The sequence below is a fragment of the Crassostrea angulata genome, chromosome 7 (assembly GCF_025612915.1).
Source record: "Crassostrea angulata isolate pt1a10 chromosome 7, ASM2561291v2, whole genome shotgun sequence".
Classification (NCBI taxonomy): Eukaryota; Metazoa; Mollusca; class Bivalvia; order Ostreida; family Ostreidae; genus Magallana; species Magallana angulata.
The window spans coordinates 25,151,684-25,168,139 of record NC_069117.1 but is presented as its reverse complement, the minus strand read 5'-3'; the positions used below and the strand labels follow the sequence as shown (position 1 = coordinate 25,168,139).

The 16,456-nt window shown below is 32.6% G+C and overlaps 1 protein-coding gene across 1 annotated transcript; it reads right to left on the bottom strand.

The window, feature by feature from the left end:
- Window positions 1-7,264: 7,264 nt before the first annotated feature.
- On the bottom strand, window positions 7,265-14,603 carry LOC128192975 (failed axon connections homolog). Its single transcript, XM_052866118.1, has 6 exons — window positions 14,395-14,603; window positions 13,422-13,545; window positions 10,227-10,429; window positions 9,705-9,910; window positions 7,745-7,861; window positions 7,265-7,434 (listed from the first exon to the last, which is right to left on the bottom strand). The coding sequence occupies exons 1-6, from the start codon at window positions 14,502-14,504 to the stop codon at window positions 7,331-7,333; spliced, it is 864 nt and encodes a 287-aa protein (XP_052722078.1). The 5' UTR covers window positions 14,505-14,603; the 3' UTR covers window positions 7,265-7,330.
- Between the last annotated feature and the right edge of the window lie 1,853 nt (window positions 14,604-16,456).

The following is a 16,456-nucleotide window of genomic DNA, read 5'->3' as shown; positions in this document are numbered from 1 at the left end:
ACTTCATTAAACGTTAAATTATTTTGACCAAAGATGTAAACAAGAAGTGAATTGTGACGTCGAATTTTATTTACAACCGGCTTCAGAAAGTGATACGGAAATTTACACCCGGCTTGTTAACCCATCATATCTTGCGTTAAAATCGACGTAGAAAATAAATGTTGTGCTGCGTTACTTCGCTTGCACATCAAACAAGTGTGTCGTTAATACAGAGTGAATAATTATAAGGTCTACATCTTATTCTAGACGTCGGTTTCCATTACATCCAACCCAGTAGATAAGTGATAGTAAATCCAAGAAAGTAACAATTTTTTTATTAGTTTCTACAAAACACTCCTTTTTCTGTAGTTCTGCTGTCACTGTATGATTTGCTACAAAGAGCGTACGTTTGCACAGGTTCTATGTTATTACAGTGCGACACAGGAAATCGAGGATTTTTTTTTAAATATAACGGCGTGTCCCTGGATTTCAGTCTATTTTGTTTCTTCTTCCATTGGATATTTCTTGACAGTTCATGATAAGTGGTTGTCATATTTTTTTTCTAAAACGTGCTTTTACAAATCTTTCCGTCCAATGAACGTGTTTGGGTGAATGAAATACCTGTGGTGAAGCATAAATAGTGCTCTCGGCCTTATCTAAGAGGGTATAGCGATCAGCGCAACAACTAAAAAGGCGGTAAATAGAGATACAAATGTAGAAGGGAAACTAGAGCAAAGCTCGTTGCGAAGCAACGAGTGGGTCTTCCGTTAATGTCGGAAGTAAAGCCGGAAGTTCCTGTAAGAAGCAGAGCTCTTAAACCAACAACAAAAGTAATTAAAATAAAAATATGAAAAAATCGAATTATTCCTGGTACGACTTAACAAAATCCGAATGATTTTAAGTTCGAATTAACAAAAACCTTTCTGATTTCAAGAACGACTTGACAAAAAAAATCCGAATGTGTTCAAGTACGACTTAACAATTATTTTTGGTACGAATTAATTTTACTTTGAACATTACGCTATATTTTAATCCAAGGACGCGGAATCAAAATTTCCGGAAAAATCAATTTTTAAACCCCGATATCTCTGTAATGCATCGTCCGATTTTCAAACGGATTTCAGATTTGAATTCACCATAGCAAGTTCTATAAGACTGTAGTATTGTCTTATTTTGTCCAAAAAAATGAAAATTTCCAAAAATTGGAACTGCTTCCGGTTTTGAGCAAAATTGATGAACAAAATTTTAAACCCCCCAGTACATTATAGAATTGATACATCTATCATCAGTAAAAAATTCAAAGCGATATCTTTAAAGTTTACGGAGATTTCTTCCGGACAAAAACACTTTTTTTAAATTTAAAAATGGTCGCCAAATTTGAACGGAAGTGACGTAAATGCTGAAACTTTAATATCTTTTAGGTACGGTAACTTTACAAAAGCTCTGGAAATTTCATTGAAATCGGATGAAAACTTTTTGAGATATAATGTCAAGAAGGAGTCAGAAAAAAATAAAATAATAATAACAAGAAACCGAAGAAAAACAAGAGGGTCTTCCGTTGGAAACGGAAGACCCTAATAATGCGTATTTATAAATTCATGTTAACTTGAATGTATTAGCCAATCTAATAGAAAAGTATGCACTTTGATAAGGGTTTAAAAATGATGCATCTGTTTTCTGCTTTTAACAACCTTTTTGTTGGGGAGTATTCATTGCACACATGTGTGATGACATAACTTATAATTAAGTCATAGAGATATATTTTAAGCCGTTTTTATTTGTTCAAGTAAAGCTTTATTTAAGACAGTAAATACCTCGCACTATGGTCGGTACATTCCTCAGCCATAAAAACTTATATTATTAATTGAATTATTCTTCTATGTCCACTTATTATTAGTTCACTCGCACCTTATCTATTTATTTGGAAAAGAAAAACTATTAAAAAGAAATCTTGTCCTGGAGAAACTTTTTTTACAATTGATTTTATGTAGAGTAAGAGCAAAGGAGGGCAAATCTTCAAGAACAAGAAAAGGTAATATATAATGACATTTTCCGCTGACATAGTGATACTTAAACAAGAAAAGTATGTCTAAGTAAACTGGGTGTAAAACCCATATATATCTGTTATGCATCCAAACTTACTGAATATAGGGCTACATGTACTATCATGTGGATTATTAAGTACTAGCTCAAGCAATCGGTTCCTACATGTACATGGTGAGAGGGAAAGGGTGAAGGTTAAGGTTATAATACCAATTCTGATTTGTGATGGTTTCAGATTACAGATAAGCAACATATCTATGCGAGTTTATTATCATGGTGAACAAATTTAAAATTGATTTTATTTACTTTTTATAAACAATTATCACCCGAGCCCCCTTTAAATACCGCAAAGGAGTCACGTGTGTGCACTCCTCAATTTTGTACACAAATATCTGGACATAATTAGATATTGATTTTTTGCCTTTGTATCAAATGCGTAAAAAACGAGCAGTGATGTTAAATATTAAGAATATTTGGTTTCCTGAATTAATCATCGTTCAAGTTATGTCAAGTGATCGATCAAGATTAAAATAAAAATATAATACAAACTTATCTTCCTTAAGTTTCCATGCCTTGATAATAAATATGGTTAAACCATTAGGTGCAGTCGAAATGATTAAAGAATATGTAAGATACCTAGTTTACCAAAAATGGGACTTTTGTCATCCGGAATATATAAGATACCTAGTCTACCATAAATGGGAATTTAAGTAATCCGGAAATAGGTCTCCAGCTTCACGGCAAACGGCGTTTTACTTGAAGCATAAGGCCCTCGGCCGATCTGAAGGTGAACGATGGTATTCGATGGATAATTCGTCCTAGTGAAAATTATTGAGGTTTTTTTTTTGTTACTTAAGCCCTGAAAGTTTTGTTTTCACAAATCTTTATTTTTTTTTTAGAAGTATTTAATTATAACTAGAGTCGCTGTCGGTAATTATACAAATAATTATACTTTAATGAAGAAAATATAACAAGAATTTGTCTATCGGAAAAGAATGGATACACCATTTATCTTTTAGTGACCTTGAACTTGTTTAAATGAGAATGAGAAGGTCGGGACATATTTTCAACTTTTTGTTTCAAATCATTCACTATTACAAGACAAGGCACCGATATCACGGGTTGAATGATTCAGAAAGTGTAGGGCAAGTTCATCTTGCATCGGGCAATAACTTTGGATCGGTCTACTTTGGTTTAAAATAAACAAATACTAGTAAATTGAAGAAATAAAATTTAAAGCTAATTCTTTTTTTGAATGCCTGATTTTAGTTTTGATGGGAAGAAGATTCCAGAACGTGGAAATCGATTGACTAATTGCTAGTAACATTATGGCGGAAAATGTTGGGCAAGTTCATTAAGCGTCGGGCAGATACCTTGAATCGGACAACTTTGATTTAAAAAATATCAAACAAATATGCATGCGTTCTCCTCTATTTATTACATACATTTCTTAAGCCATTGACAGATTATGAATTCTTACTTGGAACAGTGTTATAAATCATAGTGAAATTTGACCTTTAAAAAATTTTAAAAAGAGATTCGACCCACTATTCTTCCCTTCCATGTTCTGAAAAAAAAAATCCTTATGCATCTACGTATATATATGGGAAATAGGGTTGACATTAATGCAAAAGATATTGCTTAAAATAATAACAATTCCAGTTGCAGGGGAAAAACTATATTTTAAACAAACTGTCGAAAGTTGAACAAGGTGGCAAATCTCCAGTCAGCTGCATGCGCGAATTCGAAGGGGGGGATCCTGGAAAGGTCCAATGTATCAAATTCACATTGAATAATTGCTTAAAATATGGCCCAGACCTCCCAGGAAATTTATTTCTTTGATCGGTGCATGAGCTGCAACAAAAGTAATTTAGGTCACACGCATGTATATATATATATATATATATATATATATATATATATATATATATATATATATATATATATATATATATATATATATATATATATATATTAGATTTTTATTCCTGTCCGCTTCTCGAAACATCCAGCAAGTTGTATTTCGATCTTAATTTTATAAAATAGGTATAGATTTATCAAAAATGGCCCGAGAAGTTGCGATTGATACGTTCACATCCTTGTTATAAACTTATATACGTTAATTCTATGATATTACAAATAAAATTATAACTTGATCTTAACATTTTGTCATTTGCGAATTGTTTTCAACATATTGAATAGGCATATTTACCCACATGTATAAATAAATAGACAACTTTATTTACTGCACAGATACGTACGTAAAAGCTACTGAAATGAACATACATGTACGCTAAAGAACAGCACCAAACTTAAACTTTAAATTCTATTCCTACTTACTTTACTCGCTTCTTCTGCCATTTAATAATTAACCAGAACTAAACTATCCCCAATATACCAGTAATGCAAATCTCTTTATATTGTGTTTTCAAGAAACAATTCCATTTCGAAACGCAGATTTTATTTTGCCACTTTCTACTGACATTTATTACTAATATTACAAAAAGTTACGGAGGCTTGCTCGTGTCATAACTCATCAGACTGTGGTTTAAAGCTGACACGTTTTCTCAACAGCATATGGTCGCTATATTACATGTAGATTTGACCGCCGCTATTCAACTGCCACTTGAGTAAATATACCGGTCGAGAAAGTTCCGAACAGTTGCTTTCTGATCGACGCATAGCCATTTGGATCGCACGGACTTCCAAATGCATCAACTCACATGGAAGTCATATGTTTGTATAAACGGAATAAAAAAACTACGGTCAATAAAAAGTTAGATGTGTTATATTCTTTGAAAGAATTTCCAAGGTATCCGTATGATCTTGCACAGATAAACAAAGCATCTTCGCTAGCAAAGGATGACGATTCTGGAGTCGTCTTTCATTGGATACTGCAAACGCGGTTTTACAAGTCTTTCGTCCAGTGGAGCAAAATTCCTGAACTCGGTGAATAGTGCTCTCTCGGTCATATCGGGGGGGGGGGGGGGGGGGGGGGGTAGCGATGAGCGTAAGAGTAAATATGGTGGTAGTCGGAAATAAAAGATAAAAACGTATTTATGATTTATCTCAGCTTTAATGTATGATATGATTATACTAGCCAATCTAACAGAATAGTATATACAGTTAACACGTTAAATTAATTGACTTTGATAAGGGTTTAAACTTTTTCATTAAACAACTTCTAGACAAGGAGTAATTCAGTTCACACGTGATGACATCACTGATAATTATGTAAGTCAGTTCGTTTTGTTTGTACAAGAAAAGCTTGAGAAGAAAAAAAACCTCACAGTAAGTACATTTCTCGGCAATTAAAATTTAAATCATTAATTAAATTATTGTTTTAGGTCCATCTATAATCAGTTCACATGCTCCTTTAATCTACCGTGACAAAACCCATCCTAGATATAGCATTTTTTAAAGACCTGTCTTCAGCAAGATTATTAAGGTTTATAATCTGCTAGAAAATACATTTTTTTAATATTCTTCCAATGAACATTGTCAAAAAGCACTTGTGATATATAAAAAACATTTGAATGCTGCTTGTGGTTTTCATATTTTCAAAAATTGATGATAAACATATTCATAATATGAGATAGAAATCACACTCTTAAAAATATATTTTGATATTAAAAATGATTAAATTATTATTAGATTAAATCTTTTTTTTTTATTAGATTAATTATTAGATTAAAAATAAAAATAAACACTATATATACACCATGGTGTTAAGATAATATAAAACAATGAATAAAATGAAGAGAAACTGCGTCTTTTATCTCAATAAATTTCTGAAAAATTCTACAGAGGAAATTAAGTTCATTTTGCCAGAGCTACCTTTCATGAAAATTAAAGAGACAGCATATATAATGATTTTTCCATTCTATGACAGTTTATTTTCTCACTAAAAAACAATGAAAACTACTACCTTGCCATTTCTTCTGAATGCCATTTCTAAATTGTGAATAGATATGATGATGAAATATTATTTGCCCTGTAAATTAGCATTGCTTGAAATAATGGCTATCAAAGTATCAAATTTCAAGTTTCTGTTGCGCTAAAGACTACAAATATTGAAAGATCATGAAAAAAGAAAGAAACCGTAGTTAGTCCGGTGTATCAATTATGGTCTAACAAGTATGAAAACCGCCAGTCAGCATGTGTCTTAATAAACATTGTACCTGCATACAAGATCATTACATCGACTATAGAACTTGCGTAAAGATGATTTTAACCGAAGTTCTTGCTATTCTTGTTTCGACAATTTGTTTATTAGTAGCTTCCCTCGTTTAAGTAAATGTTCGATGTAGATCATGCTCTTGCATAACGAATAAGCTGAGACACATAAACCTCATAAACAGGTTATGATGGTATATTGCTACATAAGTAAGTTAATTTAACGAAGGAAAATTTAAAATCATCACGTTTATCACATAGAAATGTTGTTAGATTACCAATTACGTCTTTTTCTAGTAAAATGTCCAAATGTTAAACAGATTTCTTAGAATCTGTGGTATCAATAGTTTATAAAGGATTTAAGGTGGAATAACACATCGTCACAAAATGGCTGACCTCTGATCGAAACGACATTTTGTTTTATCGACGGCAACATATAACTTACTTCATAGCCGAGTGGATAAAGTGTCGGGTTTGTGATCCGTACATACCGAGTTCGAATCCCGCAGGGACTTTTGTATTTATTTACTGAATTGATTTTTTTAGATATTCATTTTTTATTCCCAATTTGCAAATTTTTCGCTTATTTAACATATGTATAGTTCATTTATCTTTATATCTTTCATAATCAAATAATTTACAGTTAATTCGAGTGACTTTTTACAGGTGTGTTATTCCACCTAAAGATTGTAATCGTTGCACTGTCTTTTGTTGTTTCAAGAATATAAACCATTTTGATAAAAGTCAAAAAACAAACTCGCTCTTCACTCCACAAGATTTTACAATTATAGTGATGTCGTCAATTATAAGAAGTGTAATTTATACTGGAAAATTTAACATTCATGCTGAAGTATTTGAAAAGTAAGCTTAAATGTAAAAGAGACGTCATTTATTAAAACAGTATTTTATTTCTCAATATTACTTAATCAGATAATAATGTATCATAAAATTGATTTATGCGAGGTGGTCCTTCTTGTTTTCAGTATTTTTAACCAAAATAATAAAGAGAATTTGAAATAGATTCAAAGAAAACTTATTTAAATACAGGTATCATCACACACCAAAATGGTCATTAGGAGAAAAATTTATTCGTCCTTCAACATTAATCTGGATGCAGTTTTCCAACATGCAATCACTTGGGAGCTTTCCTTGTCCCACCGCGGGTAATACAATCGTCCCAGTCTGGCCAGAACTCCTCCTTCATACGTTCAGTGTAAGCGCTCAAATTGGGATATTCTGTTTTTAAAAAAATCAATTTAAATAAGCCGTCATCTATCAGAAATCTAGAACTATGTCTTGTTAGTGTAGATAGCATTGCTTATTTTACATTTTAGACTTCATTTCTACATGAAGATTCCGTTAAAATTTCCTTGACGCAGATACATATACCATATATCCTTTGCATGCAATCCGCGTATCCTTACAGACACTCTATGCAAACTGTACACACTTACTTTGGTACAATTTCTCTGATTATTAACAATTTGGCAAACTTCAAAGCCCTTCACTTACTGCTGACAACGACCCTGCCTACATTTACACTTACTTTTGTACACCTTCTTTGCTGCACCTCCAAAGTCCTGCCAGTGAATCTGAGATAATATTGCAAACACGGAACAATCAGTCTGACTGGCATGTTCACCCAACATGAATTTCTTCTTACCTAATTTTTAAACAAAAATACATCTTATTGTTGACAATATTTGATGCCCTCATTTAAATATTATATATAATATTCAGTATTTAAGTCTTCAAGACTCTCTATATACTTCTGCAAAAAACTGTATCACTTAAACGTAAGCATACATGTGTCTTTTCCATTAGGAGTATACAAGAAATGGATGTATGGATGGATGCAATTGTTTCCATTTTATTACCTATTATGATATTAGAATATATGTACTTGAATATTCGCGTAAAATTTAGAACAAACAAATCACCGCCTTTTTATAGAGGTTGGTCGCTTGAATAATCAAACTGAGGACGAGTTTCAATACCAGTTATAATGTAACATATCTTTCAATCGAGAAGTTTTCTTAGCAAGAAATATTATGTTCAACTGAATACAATAGAGTTCTGTATTTTTTTTTTGTCTAATGCCAAATCTGTATTTCTTTTAAAAATGTAATACTATACTCGTAACTAAAATCCATGTCCGTTCTCCACGAACAAAACCATCTAACTTTGCTCATCAATCATGTTTTTGTATTTATAACGAATAAAGAATCATTCTTTCAGTATTATGAGGTGATAATTTTGGTCGGGGCGTTATCAAATCCAATAAAGCCCAAAGGGCTTTATGATAGATTTGATCACGCCCCGACCGAAATTATCACCTCATAATATTCAAAGAATGAATCCTTATTACTTATATTTATATAATTTTAAGCCATCGTATGATTAAATATTAAAAATATAAGTAAGCAAACCCCGCTGACGCCTCAATTTGGCGTCATTTGTATTATGGGTTATATAGTACAAAATCGACACGTAGTGTTATCACAGGCAAAGACACTGGGAAATATAAATATTTATTTATAACATATTATGTTTAAATGGCTTGTGTTTCTTGTACTTGCGACATTGCAAAAAAAAAAAAAAAAACATAACCCGCATAAACAGTTATTAAAGTTAAATTTGTTACAGATCGCTACCAAAAATAAACGGCATAAATTATCAAAGATATATTTTCTTTCCTTCTTGGGAAAAAGTATATTCATATTATAATTGTACATCAGTACATAAGATGTTAATGACATCATAGCAGTGTTTTAATCATTATCATTATTTTTTCGTGCAGTCTGTGATATATATGTGGAAGGTTTCGACCGATTAAAGTTTCGATTGATCGCGTAGATTTCAGTCCTGTCAGCATCAATAGCGCTGTGAATAACAATAAAGGATAAAATATTCAGTGTGCTTTTTGAAATTCATGAAATTACTACAGGATATGATGTCAAATTTTGTTCTTTAAAAAAACTACTGTGGTTTCATCAATATTCGTTGAAAACCAATTTTCGTTGATTTCGTTGTTAAGTTTATCCTTGAAATTAAATATTCATTGAACTGCAATTTCTACTAATATTTTGTATTGATAAGGTCATTGGCCACGAATTTACGTATCCTTGAAACTGTGGTTTTCACTTTATCCACGAAAATTGATACCCTTGAATATTAATGAAACCACAGTATTACAGGCAGTAACACCAGTGATAGCGTATGTTTGTATTTAGTGCGTACTTAATGAAGAATTTTTAATTATTTAAAGATACCGCAAAATTATGACGCTTCAAGATCTACGTCACCATGGAGTTTTCAATAATTGGTTTTACTAATTTAGTTTTGAAATTCAACTATAAATGGCAATAAAAAAATCTAACATGTAATCCGTAAATATCTTTGGTGATATAATAATACTAATTAGTTCCTTTTTAAAATTTCCTCATAATTCAACGAATAAAATATGCAATCCCACAACTTTTCTTTGTAGATCTAAATGATGATACCTAGGAGCTTTGACAGGGTCTGTAGATCTTCTTCCATCACTTGCATCACCTCTTTCTCGGTGTGTCTGCCTACCCCCTGTGCATAACTCTGTTTCTTTATGTTGTTTCGGACTCTAAGAAACACGAGCCACGGCACTCCCTGGCGTTTTCTTCCGGAGTCAATTCCGTTCTTCGGGTCAAACACCCAGCGTTGTAGAGCCAATGTCCTATTTAAACAAATATTTAATAGATAAGAATACCATATTCCATTATACATGTACTATGGCAAACAGTGATATTCATTATATCTCTTGGATTCTTCAAAACTCTTGTCCAATCTTGTCTTTTCAAATTTACCCCAATATTATTAGTACATTAGTGACTTAGATTTCGCTTTTAACAGGTAAAACGCACCTTACTTTTAATATAAAAATGGGAATGTATTTGATGAAATCTCTCAACCTCTCTTTTTCAAAGGCTCACACATATTCAAAACAGGTCTCGTTTTTCATGTTCTAATACATTTTCGCCTTTAGTACTTACCAATATAGATGTTCATCTACCATCCTTTGAATGGCTCTACCTGCCGCGATTTCCTCACCAGAGAAGTTCTTGTCTAGATCAATGCAGAATGTTTTGTTTATAAACTGGATACAGAATTCCGAGTCTGCTACCTCTTGTCCATTGTATTCTATCCAGGTAAATTTACCTTTAGAACTTCTGTTGGTCAGACTATCATGTTCATTCTGGAAACGGAAATATAAATTAGAACTTCTGTTGGTCGCACTATCGTGTTCATTCTTTAAACAGAAATAAAAAATCTCGTTTTTAGTCAATAAATACCCCAACTAGATACTAGTATATTATGAAAGTCAGGTTTACATTGTGTTTCCAAACTGAATGATTTTCGAAGAAAAAACCTGGTATGAGCAGGGGGTTAGTAAGAGGGTAGAGTTAAGGTGTAAAATACCAATTTACAAATTCTGATTTTGTATGTTTTCATAGTACTATCATGGAGTGAAATTTGAGTAACTGTTATCTATTCATAAATATACCTTTCCCTTTGTACAGGACAATAATTCACGTCAGTTTTAATTGCTTAATTATGTTATTAACTCTTACACCTCACCTTTGATTTAATTGACTCACTCATATTGAAGTTTTACTCTATGACATATGTCACTCGTGCTTAAGTGCTTATTTCTATTGTTTTCAATTCTTATTTATATTGTGTTATAAACCATTGACGAAAGAGAGGAATTAGGTTTCGGATTGTTCGGGTGTAGTTTTTGGATTCCCAGAAATCACCCATACCGACCTAAAGTTCAAATAAAGTGCTTTTTAACATCTAGAGCATTTTAGTCTTTTTGTCGCCGGATATATAGAAACACCTTATTTTTCACAGTGCAAAATTGACTGTTCTATAATTATCTTTATTTCGGACTTCACTTTTCAAATACAACATTTATTTTGTCATATATTCTTAGAATTTAATGTTTACAAAGTGAATCAGCCATTGACACTCGGCAGACTCTTTATTTAATTGTTATTACAAATCAGACAGATGTTTCTCCCAAGAACTGCTAATCTCTTGAAACAACATTGCGTAATTATATGCCTTTCATGTCTTGGCCATCAAAGACTCATTGAGTTAATCTAATTACCTAATACCTGTGAATCTTTCACTCAATTCATTTGATGTCATCAAATTGTCACTTTTACTCATTGTTTAGATTCTTATATATACTGAATTGTATTTGTCAATCTTCAGTTCGGAGGCCTGACGCATTACCGGCCACTTCCGTCTGTGTCGCTTATTTGTTTGTTATTGTTCATCTTTTAAATTCGATTGATAATAAATACGGAATCCTTCATCACTTGGTTTTACTTCTCTGGAATTGCATATTGGTGGACCCTTGGGAATACGGCATACATACCTTCGTTTTTAACTTACGGCCCACAGCGCGCCTCAACCATATAACTTGTTACTTTTACGCCAACATTCCCTCACCCCGTCCGTACTGCACACGACGGATGCAGATCCAGAAGAATTTCCCTAGTACCGTAAAATCTACACGGTCACAATTGGTGGAGAATATTATCATGGAGTGAAATTTGAGTAACTGTTATCTATTCATAAATATACCTTTCCCTTTGTACAGGACAATGATTCACGTCAGTTTTAATTGCTTAATTATGTTATTAACTCTTACACCTCACCTTTGATTTAATTGACTCAGTCATATTGAAGTTTTTCTATATGACATATGTCACTCGTGCTTAAGTGCTTATTTGTATTGTTTTCAATTCTTATTTATATTGTGTTATAAACCATTGACGAAAGAGAGGAATTAGGTTTCGGATTGTTCGGGTGTAGTTTTTGGATTCCCAGAAATCACCCATACCGACCTAAAGTTCAAATAAAGTGCTTTTTACCATCTAAAGCATTTTAGTCTTATTGTCGCCGGATAAATAGAAACACCTTATTTTCCCCGGTGATAGTACAGATACAACGAATATAAGCAAGTTTATGACTTGAGAAAAATGTTTTAATAAGAAATCAATAATCCTCCTAATAAATTATTATTATTCCAACCCTTTAACCAAAGAAGACGTGTGTATACATTTTTGCATTTTGTTTGCATTTTGTTTTGTCTAAAACGTAATTAAAAAAAAAAGAACGTTTTTGTTTTTCAAGCAACAAAAACAAGTATTGTTGTTAAATATTGGGACATATATCACCGTACAAAATTCACTGTTTAATTATTACTTTATTTTGGACTTTTCTTTTAAAATTCAACATCTGTTTCGTAATATTTTCTCACAGTTTATTTCTTACAAAGTTACTTATTTATTTAGTGATTGACACTTTTCGGACTCTATATGTGATTTCAAAGAGACGGAGTGCCATGTCTCAAGGACTGTTAATCTCTTAAAACAACATTGTGCAATTATCAGTTTTTCATGTCTTGGACATCAAAGACTCATTGAGTTTATTTAATTATTGTATATATGTGAACCTTTCACTCAGCTTACTTATGTCATCACCTGTCAATTTATACTCATTGTTCAGATTCTTATAAATAATTATGTACAATTGTCAATCGGCAGTCTGGAATACGGCGGCCAGCCTCGGCCACGAACGACTCACCCAGAGTCTTGAGTCCGGAGGCCACTACTGGCCATATCCAACTTGTTTGTAAAATGTCTGTCTGTTAAAATGTTTTAATGTTGCCATCGTTGAATCTCGGCCAATTAATACGGAATCCTTCATCACTTGGTTTATTTCTCTGGAACTGTATACTGGTGGACCTTTGGGAATACGGCAAACCTACCCTTCGTTATTATCCTACGGCCCACAGCGCGCCTACACCTTATACCCTTTACGCCAACATTCTCTCACCCGGTTCGTACTGCACACGACCGATGCAGATCCAGAAAAATTCCCTAGCACCGTGCAAATCTACGCGGTCACACATACATCATTTGGCTTGCTAAATTCATCATCGTTAAGTCTGTATGTCAAGACATCGACTGAGCTTAAAATGTAATAGATATTAAAAACCTATCTAGAACCTTTTCATGCTTAAATTATACAAAATTTTAACCTTTTAATTATCGGTAGCAGTAGAATTTTCTAACCATATGTGATGTGGAATATTTAGGATACTACTGTCATGTTGTAAATTTTGTATTTACACCCATCCAGATAATTCAAAATTTACATCATGACTCTACCATAAATGGGACTTTTGCCATCCGTAAATAGGTCTCCAGCTTCACGGCAAACGGCGATTGACTTGGAGCATAAGGTCCCCGGCCCACCTGATGGTGAATGATGGTGTTCGGCGGATAATTCTTCCTTGTAAAAATATGATAAGATTTCTTTTTCTTATTTTAATTATATCAGTTCTAAATGAGAAATTTGTTTTCACAAATCTTTTATTATTCCCTATATTAAAGTACATGTACTTAATTATAATTTTTAAATTCGTGATAGGATAAATATTTTTTCTAGATATTACGGTCCTTTTAATTCACTACGACACGTAGGCTGCAAGTACGTGCAGGGGTGCTTGCAGATGAACAACAAATCTTCAAGTTGTGTCCCATAAAACTTTATATCAGCTATGTTTAATTTATATCAATAACCTTATCAAAACCTCTAACATACACATCGTCCTTGTTTTGTGAAGACTGTGATGAAAATAGAGGATTTTATGATGAAAACTGTCCACCAATTTCCGTTGACTAACAAAGAAAAATTCCGATATCATCAGTATCAGGTACCAAAGAAATACGTTGACGTCCCATTTTATGAACTTAAGGTGGAATGCTACACCAAAATTTTATTTTATGGATCGTTAGATTATCATATCTTAAGCAAGATTGCGTTGTTCAAAGATGGATATATGCCCTTAATTTTTTAAACGAATTTTTTTGTATTTCTTACGAAAAAGTAGAAAATCTATTTTGGTCGCAAGTAACGCACTGTAATACGTTAGTTTTTTTTCGAAATTTAAAATTAAACTAAACCATATATAATCTACCCTTTGTAATGTGCAAATCGTCATTATTTGAAATATAGAAATATTTAGCTAGTAACGCATACATGTAGCTAGTAAAAACACAGACACGTTACAAGGAGGCATAAAATTGTTAGAATAAATACAAAAAAAACCTTACGTGAATTCTCTCAATTCTTACTTACTTTTCTCGTTTCTTCAGCCGTTTGATTACCAAAACTGCCCCCACAATGCACAATGCAGCAATGCTCACCTCCTTATACTGAGTTTTCAAGAAGTTTTGAATAGCTTCCATTTCGAATGATCATATATCACGTTTCGTCACTGTCTTTCTACTGACATTTACTTATGACCGATACGGCATCTTAAAGTTATGAAGGCATGTTCGTGTCATCGGCTTTATAAAGCTTGCTGATTGAAGGAAAACATCCGCCACAAGCGGAAAATTTTGCCTAAACCAAGACGAAACTGCCGGGGTTCATACACACATTATCGAGTAGGATAGCAAAAATGTTTTAGTGATGATTTTGGACAAACCAGCCTGCATTGTATTCAAAAATATGAATTGTCCAATGTCGGACAAATAGATTCCACCCCTCTACAGTTTCAGCGAGCAACAACCAAGAACTGGGTAATGAATGTACCCCTCACCCCTTTGACATAATGAAGCTTAAGGTTGATAATGAACTATAAATACGTTTTCGGGCTCGTTCTGCAGCAATGTGTGTATATGAATGTCTATAGTAATTTCTTGGTAAAATCTGCGACCAAAAAATTTTTCATGTAGGAAAATGAGCTTGCATGTTGGAGATGGTAAGTTTCATAAATTGTTGAAGTCGACGCAAAGACATCGAAGCTATACTACAGAATTTCCACCACAATGCACTACGATTACGCCTGGTTGACCAAACTTGCCGACCATGTTATGCAGAAGGGTTCAAGGACCTCCCAGATCTTGCCTTCTTTGACGATCCATCTGACAGCAATATTTTAACTTTTAAGGGCTGATGTGGTGGTTACCGTAGTTCTCAATGGCATGTTCTGATGCATTACGTATTATGGAACTTCCAACTATCCACACTGACGTATGACCTTAAATCCTGCTAATTATTAATAACAAAACAAAATGAATATCTTATTAAATGAACCTATCATTAGATTTAATCTGCAAATGAGTAATCGAGTACGTAATCAAATGCGAATGTACGAGTATATTGCTTTCGATTTCCACGAATACATTGCGTTCGATTTCCATCTTCTTTAATTCCTTTAAAATTAGCTTTTATTTCCTCTACCGGTACACCAGTAGAACACTAGAATGCAAATGAGTTGCGCAACCGATGCGGAACGAATGGGACTTAAATGTGGAGGTGTCTAGGTGTGTTACCTTTTCGTCTTAACTGTGAAGTACAGGTATAAAAGCAGAAAGGCGAAATGGGAATTTCTTTATAAAACAACTGTAAAAACAGATATTGAGATGTTTTGATAATAAATAATTACACAGATAAAAATAATGATATTGGAAAAATGAAGAAAAATCAATATAATGTGGAATATAAAAAAAATGTAAGAAAGTACATGTAAAAGATTCATTTTGAAATTTAATATTACAATAATAAGCCAAAAATTGAACTCACTTGTAGTAAAATTGAATTTACTTCACGAATACAGCGATTTAAATGTAAAAACATTTTTTTAAAAAGTATCTTTTCATCTTTATGATGACTGTAGTGTATGTCTTTTATTTTCATCAATTTTTTTTATCCAAAATTCATAGCCGATTTGTATAGATCATTCTTATTGTGGAGCTATATCAATTCTTCATTCATTCATTCTTTGTTTCCCTCCTAAGAGGATTATGAAGTAATAGTATTGGTATTAGTTCACAGAAATGGTGTAATGTACAAGTCAAAGTAAACAATGAGGAGGATATAGAGAGAGGATGATATCCGGACATACAAGGATGTAGAAAAGGATGTGAGAAGAATTCAAATTATCCTAAAATTGCTTATTGTTGATCAGCTTGCTTATACTAAAATATCAAAATGTTTATACCATTGTTGATCAATTTTAGCAAATCATGTGAATGATAAATACCGGTATTTTGAACAATAAAACTTTTCACATATTTATATCAGTGCTTTCTGCAGTACATTTTTACAAACTTCTTTATACTTTATTCAGAACAAACACATTTAAATAACAAATATTATTTACCCATTTATATGTTTATACAAGCTCCGACTT

Excerpts from the sequence above, each read along its gene's own strand:
- LOC128192975 (XM_052866118.1), bottom strand. The coding sequence starts at position 14,504 with ATGGAAGCTATTCAAAACTTCTTGAAAACTCAGTATAAGGAGGTGAGC. Across the intron at positions 10,430-13,421 it reads TGGCAAAAGTCCCATTTATG|AATGAACATGATAGTCTGAC; the intron begins GTAGAGTCATGA and ends TTCCGTTTCCAG. Across the intron at positions 9,911-10,226 it reads GTAGATGAACATCTATATTG|GACATTGGCTCTACAACGCT; the intron begins GTAAGTACTAAA and ends TTGTTTAAATAG.